Below are 10,515 nucleotides of genomic sequence, written 5' to 3'. Positions count from 1 at the left end.
TGGTGCTTCCTGCTGTCATGCCGGGGGACTCCTTTGCTGTGCCTTTACACCTCACTTCTTGGCGGCTGCAGGCCCGGCCCAAAGGGTTGGGCGTATTTTTCTGTAAGGCTCCTATCCACTGGACGAATGTAGTGAAGACAGCAGAGGTTAGTAGCAGCAAACGAGAGTGCCATTCCATGGACACAGAGAAAAACCGATTCTTCAGGTATGCATGGCACTGCAATGTGTATTTGTGGGTATTTTTTCTTTATTCTTTCTCTAAGGACCCTCAATGATTCAGTTGTGCTTATTTAAAACCCTAAAGTTTTTCGCTTTTAAAAAAAACCATTTTTATTGATTTCAGAGAGGAGGGAAGAGGGGGAGAGAGAGATACAAACATTAGTGATGAGAGACAGTCATTGATCGGCTGCCTCCTACATGCATCCCATTGGTGATCGAGCCCGCAATTCAGACACTGCCCTGACCGGGAATCGAACCATGACCTCCTGGTTCATAGGTCGATGCTTAACCACGGAGCCACACTGGACGGGCTGTCATTCCCTATTTATGCAGTTCAAGAGCGGGCACAACTGATCTATACAAATATCAGAGATTGTTACTCTTCTGATGGGGGAGAGGATTTTGATTGGAAAGGGATATGAGGGAATGTTCTGGAGTGAGAGAAATATCCTATCACTGGTTTTGGGTGGTAGCTATAGGGTGTATATAATTATCAAAACCCACAAACTGGAACATTTAAAATCTATACATTTATTCTGACTTAAATTGTAGGTCTCTTACTGGGTTATTGAACCATTTTGATGCTATGCTCTCTCAGACTCAGCCAAGGAGAAAAAATTCAAGTTCTTCATTGGTGGTTTTTATACCATTTTGTCTTCATAGGTTTTGTGTGGCCATAAAGAAAGAGAATTATCCAGATTACATGCCCTCAAACATATTTTCTGATAGTGCAAAACAGATTTTCAGGCAGCCGGGGCATACCATATATCTCCTGCCAACTGTGGTAATCTGCAACCTGCTTCCTTGCGAACTGGATTTTTATGTTAAAGGAATGCCCATTAATGGGACCCTGAAACCTGGCAAAGAGGTGGCTCTCCACACTGCTGACACGGCCCAGAACATTGAACTGGGTAAGGGTTTAGTCAAATTATCATTGGTAGCAATTCTATGAAAATGTCAGTGAGTATTTTGTGACTATTTGGTAAACATTTTAGAGAAATTATAGCCTATACACTATCTCAGTAAACCAGCTCAAAGGATTTATGTAGTTTAAAAAATGTCAGACTTCTAAGGTAGAAAATTATCAAAAGAAAATAATTGAACAGATTCAAAAGATTTCCAGAGGAAGCACTCAACGGAGCCTTTTTTCTTACATTGCTGACTTGATGTATGACTATAGGCAATCACTTCATCTTTTCAGACCAGGCTTTTCCCAGCTATAAAAGGAGCAAAATCATTTTATTGATTTTTTTTTACAGAGAGGAAGGGAGAGGGATAGAGAGTTGGAAACATCAATGAGAGAGAAACATCGATCAGCTGCCTCCTGCACACCCCTCACTGGAGATGTGTCCGCAACCAAGGTACATGCCCTTGACCGGAATCGAACCTGGGACCTTTCAGCCCGCAGGCCAACGCTCTATCCACTGAGCCAAACCAGTCAGGGCTCTCTCCCTCTCTTTTCAGGAGGGAAAACCATTTGCCAAGCACGCACTGTCCTCCAGGCATTTTGTCAGGTGCTTCACACACATGAGCTCATGTCATCCTTACGCAGTAGTTATTTGTCCCATTCCTGATGAAGACATTGCATGTTGAATGCATCAAGTACGTTCAGTTTTAGGGATGAATGAACTCGAGGTAGAGAATCATTAGAATCATTATCCTATTTGTAGCACTTACAGCAAAGAGGAGCTGCTGGAGTTTGGGCAGGAAATATGTTTCTTTAATGCTGCTCTAGAAATGCTGAAAAAATGATGCCTTAGATATTTATCTTTTACAGTTTTGTATATCTTCTCATTTGATCTTCACAACTGCACGTTTGGGGTAGAGAGACAGCTGCTATCCCCCTAGTACAGATAGGAATCTGAAACTCATTGAAATTGTGTCCCACAGCGATAAACTTACATGTCAATGAGCTTCATTTAGAACACAGAAGTGGTACAGTGCTAGGTGTCCTGAAGAAAAGAGGTCTGTGCTCTGACATTTAAGTACTTCTGCAACAAATGTCTGTGAGCCCCTGGGTGAATGGACACGTCCTCCCACCCACCACCACTCTGTGCACACCACCACGCTATCTTCCCAGTCTGCCATGGACCATCACTTTCACAGCAATCCTGCGATGGAGGTACTGTCATTATCCCCGTTTGGAGATGAGGCACAGCAAGGGTGAATCGCTCACCCTGCACCATGCCCTGGGAAGGCCAGGCCGGGACCTGAGGCCAGGCATTCGGCTGCAGAAACCTTGACTCTGACCCCGTCCTTGCCTTTATTGTGGTCTAGGCACCCAGCACAGGGCCTGATGTCTAGTAAGCTCCTAATACTCATAGCTGTTATTGGTACTTTCTGGTATTTTCATCTTTCTAACGATGCCGTTCAGACTCCCTAGTGTGGCTTCCAGACCATCTGGTTTGCTTCATATGTATTCTCACCTGAGCTAGAGGAAAATGGCCATTCTAATGAGATCTTTTTTGCTAGTAAGAGACTAACTGATTTTTCCAAAAGGAATCCAATTTCATTTGACTGCTGGGTATTTTAACAAACTAACGTGAGAGCTTAGAAAGACAATGGCTTATATCTCCTTTAGGGGTATCACTGGAGAATTTTCCACTCTGTAAAGAATTGCTCATTCCACCTGGAACCCAAAACTATATGGTAAGAATGCGTCTCTATGATACCAACCGGCGGCAGCTGAACCTCACCATCCGGATTGTGTGTCGAGCAGAAGGATCCCTAAAGATCTTCATTTCGGCTCCATATTGGTTGATTAACAAAACAGGTATGGATAGAGCAGTGATGGTGAACCTAGGACACGCATGTCAGAGGTGACACATGAACTCATTTTTTTTGGTTGATTTTTCTTTGTTAAATGGCATTTAAGTATATAAAATAAATATCAAAAATATAAGTCTTTGTTTTACTATGGTTGCAAATATCAAAAAATTTCTATATGTGACACGGCACCAGAGTTAAGTTAGGGTTTTTCAAAATGCTGACACACAGAGCTCAAAAGGTTAGCCATCACTGGTATAGAGGCTGCTCAAGGGGGCCTTTGGCTTTGGCCATGGGAATTCAGGGTTTTGCTCAGCTGACTAAATGGAGCCAATAGACTGACTCCAACAGTCTGGGCTGCTGGAACTTTCCTGCTTCCATAATTAGTGCTCAGTCATGGTCAGAAATGTCCTCTTAGACAACAAAATGAGCCCACTAAATTAATTCAGTTTTCACTCTTGCCCCTTGATTATTTAAAAAAAAATTAATTTTACCGTTTACGTGTCTTGGAGAGACGGGGTGGGATTGATGTATACCTCCCCTCTCCTTCCTAAAGGGTTACCGCTGATCTTCAGACAGGACAACACAAAGACAGATGCTGCAGGCCAGTTCGAGGAGCATGAGCTGGCCCGGAGCCTGAGCCCCCTCCTATTCTGCTACGCTGACAAAGAGCAGCCAAACCTGTGAGTACAGTTATGTATGGGAAGGGGAAATAAGTTCCTAGGGAAGGGAAAAATTAGCAAAGGCTAGAGTGTATCCGTGTAAGTAGAATTGTACTGTAGATAACAATCCTGACTTGGCAGGGTAGCAGCACCATGACCTAATGGGATTCTTTCGGCTCTAATTTCTGTGTTACTTGATAGTGAAAATAAACCATTTGGTTGGTTTATAATGAAAGCTAGTTTTATTTTACGTGTGTTGGAGTAGTTCTATTCATAACTCTGCCAGTGAAGAGAAACCCACATGTTCTGTGCTCTGCATGGCTCCCTTCTGCTGTCAGCTCAGCACAGGCAGAGGAGTTGGCATGGGTGTGTGTGTGGGGGTGACTGGACCTCTGGTAAAGCCTCTGCCCCATTAATCCAAGCCAGGTCATTTTGTGTAAGGTGCCATTTAAGATCTCAAGCACTCCTTGCACGTTTAAAGGCAGGGAGAAGCAACAATTGTGAGGATTAGATGACATGTCCTTCTAATGTATGGTATGAGCATTAATTCACTTTTGTTCTTGGTTTTAACATTCTGCCTTTTACAGGAGTCTTAATTTGTAGGAGTAATCCAAATGGCATATCTGATACTCCTAAGATCCCATACCCTGGTATCTGCAGAAGTATGCTTCCTACAAGCTTAAGAGGAAGGTTTAGGGAGCACCACAGGCCAGTGGGTGCAGATGCGTCTTCCAGGGAGGGCTGGAGGCTAGGTTGTTGCTGGAGTCAGGAGAGGATTGACTGGGGTCTGGACGTGGTGGTCGTACAGATGCTAGCCCAGTCTCACTCTTTCTGACATTTATAACAGTTTATTTTATCCAGGGAATTTGTAGTTCCCCAAGCATTTCCATGTAGACCATCTCATTTGATTCTCCCAGCATCCCAGTGGCTTGGGCAGGGCAGAAAATACTGTTTTATTTTAAGATGTGGAAACTGAGGCTCAGAGAGAGACAGTTACCTGCCCAAGGTTATGTTGCTTGTTAGTGGCAGAACTGGAACACGCATTCAGGAATGATGGTTCTAGGGCCCACGATAAGATACTGGCCAACTAAACAGAGCTTTGCTGTTGTAATAGTACCAGCCATGGAGGGAACGTACCTTTAACCACATCTTCTGCACATGCTTGCCTTGCATCTACAGAATTGTGGGCATACTTTCCTTATATGTTCAGGGTATTTCGTGAACCTTTTTGAACATCTCAGTCAGGAAAAGTATTAGTTTGACTCAAATCCTTATTTTTCAGAGGAATAATAGATATTTTAGCATTTTCTGTATGTCTTATTCTTGTAGAATCTTAATGTTTTTTTCTTAAAGTGTTCAGTTGAAGACGTCCATACATTTTACACATTGTTGGACTGTGGCTGCCTGTAAGGTACGGCGTTAACCACCAGTAATTGCCTCGCTGTGTTTGGGAATCACATGAGTGAGGAAGAGTCAACATTAGAGTTGTAATTTGGGGTGTTAGCTACAGCACTGTTTCCTGATTAGAACAGGTGGACAAGACTTGCTTCTGGATGAATGTATCAACTTTTGCTTTTCTGCCCACAGCTGCACGATGCGGATCGGAAGGGGGATTCATCCTGAAGGCATGCCGGGCTGGTGTCAGGGCTTCTCCCTGGATGGTGGGAGTGGTGTCCGAGCTCTGAAAGTCATCCAGCACGGAAACCGCCCAGGGCTGATCTATAACATTGGTGGGTTACCCGGGGGGCGGCGGGGGAATCAGACCCTTGGCCCTGAGCTCAGGCTGGGACCATAAGCTGACCATACATTTTAGGCTTGGCCGCAGGTGCTGACTTTCTCATTTCGCTTTGGGTGAGGTATCTTTCCTCGGAATGCTTGATGGCTGTCAGCACAGATCTATCCTAGGGATCTAAGGAGCTACCTAAACACTGCCCCTTTTGAGGTCTGAGGCTCTGTTTAACTTAAAGTATCAGTTTGGCTTAAATCCTTGTTTTTCATGGGGATAATAGGAACGCTTAGAATGCTTTTTTCATCCTCCAGGCATTTCCCACGCATTCATTAAACCTTGCAAAGCCTAAGAGGGTCAGAGCATTGTTCTCCTTGAAACTGAAGCAGAGAGGTTAAGTGACTTGCCCAGACGCAGAGGGAAGTCTGGCTCAGAAGTGAGATTATGATTGCAGTGTGCACATTTGAAGCAGAAAATGTAATAAAATGCACTTGGTGGTTATAGTAATTAGAAGCCCACTGAACGGGCTTTGCTTACGGAGGTGGGGGTGATGAGGGGAGCGTACTGCACCTATAAACTCAGAGCCACCTGGAATTCTCAAAAGATTTTCTGTGGAGTTACAATAAATTTGATTATTTAAGTAACGCTTCGGGTTTAAAATGTTAGCGGTGCCTCCTTCCTAGTGTATAATTTCCAAGGATCGAAGCACCATTCATTGTCAAACGTTGGAAAACCGTCTAGGACTGTGCTGTCCGTCAAGCTCTCTGCGATGCGGGAAATGTTCTGTTTTGCACTGTCCAGTGGGGTAGCAGTAGCCACACGTGGCTGCCGAGCACTTGGGAGTACGCTACTCAGAAATGTGGCCAGTGTGACCAAGGGATTGAGCTTTTCGTTTTATTGAATGTTAATGGATTTAAATAGCCACATATGCCTAGTGGCTGCATATCGGACAGGGCAGAAATAGTCATGTTGTAGAAGGAGAGCCTAAGGTGGTGGTGTCTAGCAATTTGCCCTGGGGCCCACGCAGACTCAAGGACTTACGTGTTTGAGGTTTTATTAGTAATAGAGTCTCCTCCAAGTAGAGTTTGCTTTCCGTGTTGTTTAAACCTGAATTTGTGAGCATTCTCCCTTGTCCTGGGGCTGCCTCCTTTAAAGTTGACATTAAGATTTTTAACAGAAGAAACAAACTTTAATCTGACCCTCCAGCTGAGGATCATTTTCTTTACTTTTGTTCACATTGTTTGCTCCGCCCCTTGAACGGGCAAAGGCTGTTTCATGCCGTGTTTGGTTTTCTTTTGGGGTATCTTGTCCTTGATACGCTTTCCAAAGTAAGCTACTGCAGGTTGGCTAGAAACTGTAGTTGGAACAAATTGCGGGGTGGGGTGATGGAGCTCTGAGCAGCTGGCGCTAAGGAGTCACAGAAGTCTTTCAGGGAGGCAAATCGAGCTGGCCAATCAGAACTATACATTGAGTGCATGTGTAAACTTACATGCTAGGACAGTGATTTTCAACCTTCTTCATCGCTTGGCACACAAACTAATTACTAAAAGTCTGTCGCACACCAAAGAATATATTTTTTGCCAGTAAAAAACAAAGATATAGTTTTGATTGATTTACAAAAAAGAAGAAAAAGAAAATGTAATTGCCTACCCTTTTTACTCCAAAGTGACTATAAAAAAAAAATCAGGTGCCTATACTTGTATATAAAGATTTCTGGTGCCAGGAATTAACCAATGAGACACAACCTTATTATGCGATGTGACCAGTAAGTTACAACTCTATTATGTGACCTACATATTTATGTTTCAAGACAGGGCATTCACACTGGACGGCTGTTGTGCTGAGTTGTCATTTTTTTATTTGACGATCTAAGGGAAAAGAGGTCTGTGCACCTGACTAAATTGTCAGGTATTGCATGTTTTAAAAATTCTTGTGGCACACTATTTGAAAATTGCTGTGCTGGGAGCATTCATTAAAAATTATTACGTATGTTTCTAGGGACAAGACCATGATTTGAATTTTGTTTTTATACCAAAGAAAGCAATAGATGGAGTGGGCTAAGATAGGACTTTATAATTCTTAAGGTTCATGAAATCTTGACATATAATATCAAGGGAATTTGTGGAATCTCTTACTTGAATATTTTTGGAGAGTTTGATAGATAACTAGCTCCCTATCAGGAAAGTTTAAAACACAGTCCAAAGCTCAGGGAGGCCTCACATGTACCTCCAAAAAGAGGGATTTTGTACATTTTTATCTTATCAGCTATTCATTTACTGGGGGGTTGCCAGAGCAATCTAAGATGAAAAGGGAAACAAAAAAAGCCTACTTTTTTTCCTCCAAAAATTGAGTCTCGGTACTGTAGATTTTTTTCATAATGTCAAATTAAACACATCTTTTGTGGGTAGACTTTATATTAGTTGAGATCAGCTGGTTATGATAATGTCAGTTTCTGACAATTAATGCTTTTTTGTGTGTGTTACAGAAATATGAGTGATAGGGACTATCTCTCGGTTCCAGTATTCCCAAACATTTCTTAAATACAGTTTCAGAGATGGTTGTTTTGAGATTTGCTCAGTCTTTTATATTGAAGACTTATATTGAAGGCACACCCAGTTTTTCAAGCCAGCACAGATGAATTACAGAGTTAACAGATTGGAATATTGATAATTGGGGTTATGTTAGGACATCCAGGGCACTTAGTTGTTGTATCCTAAGGTCTCTTTCCTTTTTATGGTTCTCTTGTTGACTGCTGAGTAGGGTCCTTTTACATGTCTCATCATGATGTGAGTGAGGGCTTCTGAGGTAGGTGGCTGTGTGACCTAGGGCAAGTTACCTTGCTTTCCATGCCTTAGTTTCCTCATCTGTAAAATAGAAAGAATAAAAATACCTAACTCATAAGGTTGTTATGAGAACTAAATGTGGAGCCTTTGGTACAGGGTGTAACTTGTATTAAGAGGTCAATTAATATTATTATATTCATTATCTGTACTATAAATATTTTTATCATTGTATAAACAGAGTCCAGCCCAGTTGCTATATTTATTGTGTGAATGAACAAATAGTCATTCCCACTGAGTTTCATATTTTAAAAAATGATCATATTTTTAAAGCTAATTCAGTGCTGTTTATTTTTTTCCTTTCTTAGAGTGTTTTGAGATTTCCTTCTGTTTAATTATGACTGTCTTTCCATGCTGTGTGTCTTGTTTGCCTTTTTCTCCCTGTACATAGTGGGTGCCGAAAACATGTATTTTACGAATGAATGAATTCTATAATATTTTACATTCGGTTTTAGCTGGATTCTTGGGCCAACAGCTAAAAGAAAATACTAGAGAAAAGTCCTTTGAGTTCAGGGTAGTCAGAATCCAATTAAGTAATCTGAAATTTCTACTGTATCCTGTAAAAGGGGCAATTCTCTAGTGGGAATTTTGTGTCCCAGATGTGAGCAGAAATGTCAGCTTCATAAATGGAAACCAAAGGTATCTATGACTGAACACCTGTGTTTTTTAGTTGCTGTTATTATGATACACACTTTATGAAGAAGCTAGGAGTTATGGGGATATCGATACTGCCACTGAGACTTTGTAAAGCCTGAGTGGGAATAAAGAATAATACTTCGAGTGTGGTTGCTGTTTTCATTCCATTCTTGGAAGGCTTGACAGCCTCGTTGAGTGATACAATTGTTTTCTTAGAGAAACAAAGTAATTGTGAAGGCTATTTTTGTCAGACCATGGACTATCTTTTTTTCTGATTAATTCATGGCAGTGGTTTTTGTTATTTGTAGGTATTGATGTCAAGAAAGGCCGAGGTCGATATATTGACACCTGTATGGTCATCTTTGCCCCCCGTTACCTGTTAGATAATAAATCATCTCACAAGCTTGCATTCGCGCAGAGGGAATTTGCCAGGGGACAGGTAAGCGGTTTACTTTTGAAGAATTACTAGTGTTTAATAGCACAGGGAGTTTTAATGTCATGGCTTATCTCCCCTTCAACGCTGTAAGTTCTGTGATGTAACCATTTCCTGCCTTTGGTACCCTAAATAGCTCTGGTAGAGGACCAGGCTCAGAGAAGGTACTTAGTGAACATTTACTGTCTTGACTTGACTTGTTGACCAAAGCCAGTGATTCTGTGTGTTTTAGGGAACAGCCAATCCCGAAGGTTACATTTCTACCCTTCCTGGTTCCAGTGTGGTGTTCCATTGGCCTCGGAATGACTATGATCAGCTGTTGTGTGTCCGATTAATGGATGTTCCCAATTGTATTTGGTCTGGAGGCTTTGAGGTCAACAAGAATAATTCTTTCCACATCAACATGAGGTAAGTTCAGAGACTACATTTAGACAAAAAGTAGCTTTGTTTGAGGTGCATTAAATAGTAAGCTATAAATACCATATAAATTTTAAATAGTTATAAAGCTATAAATAGTAAGTAGTAATACTACTCTTCATGAAATGGACGCACATGTTTCTGGCTCAGACAAAGTTCTTAAAACTTGCAAAGACCAGGTATATATGAGTGAACTTTTTGTTGGGGTGAGTTAAAGGGAATGTCAGCAGTTTTGACCATGGTGCAACTGGTGTGGTCTTAGGTGTCAAGCTGAAGGGGTAGCACCTCTGAAAACTCTGCATTTCGACATTAACACTGATTATAAATGTTTTTACTAAATCTTCTTTCTTTTGATGCTATTTCAGTAATTATCTGCCCTTCTTTGCCAAACCCAGTGACATTCAGGTCCTTGTTAAGAAAAGTCAACCAAATTTAGCCTCAACTAGCCCAGGGTGACTCTTCCTTCTGCTTTCATCAAATGCTTTTTTAAAAAGTATTCGAAGTTTTTTAAAAAAAATAGTGGTAAGATACACATACCATGTGAGAAAGAAAACACAAAGGCTCAGAGATTGTTTTGTGGGCTTCAGGTACATAAAATTTACCACTTCAATCATTTTTAAGTTCACTAGTATGAAGTACATTCATATAGTTGTGCCACCAATCTCCAAACTCTTTTTTTTTTCCTTTTTTTTTTTTATTATTAGTTAAGGTATTACAAATGTGTCCTTATCCCCCCCCATTAAACCTCAACCTCCCCCTGCACACACACTCATGCTCCCATCCCCTGTTGTCCATGTCCATTGGTTTGGCGTATAT

General features: G+C 41.5%; 1 protein-coding gene across 1 annotated transcript in view; it reads left to right on the top strand.

Moving 5' to 3' along the window:
- Positions 1 to 10,515, top strand: part of VPS13D (vacuolar protein sorting 13 homolog D (S. cerevisiae)) — a 236,959-nt gene that overhangs the window by 92,650 nt on the left and 133,794 nt on the right. Inside the window, 7 exon segments of the mRNA XM_006766790.2 lie at positions 1 to 205; positions 883 to 1,130; positions 2,801 to 2,992; positions 3,542 to 3,668; positions 5,235 to 5,377; positions 9,158 to 9,288; positions 9,515 to 9,690. Of these exon segments, the coding sequence (XP_006766853.1) occupies positions 1 to 205; positions 883 to 1,130; positions 2,801 to 2,992; positions 3,542 to 3,668; positions 5,235 to 5,377; positions 9,158 to 9,288; positions 9,515 to 9,690 (1,222 nt within the window).

Source organism: Myotis davidii, unplaced genomic scaffold, assembly GCF_000327345.1.
Source record: "Myotis davidii unplaced genomic scaffold, ASM32734v1 scaffold299, whole genome shotgun sequence".
NCBI lineage: Eukaryota > Metazoa > Chordata > Mammalia > Chiroptera > Vespertilionidae > Myotis > Myotis davidii.
This window is presented reverse-complemented; position numbering and strand designations above follow the sequence as displayed.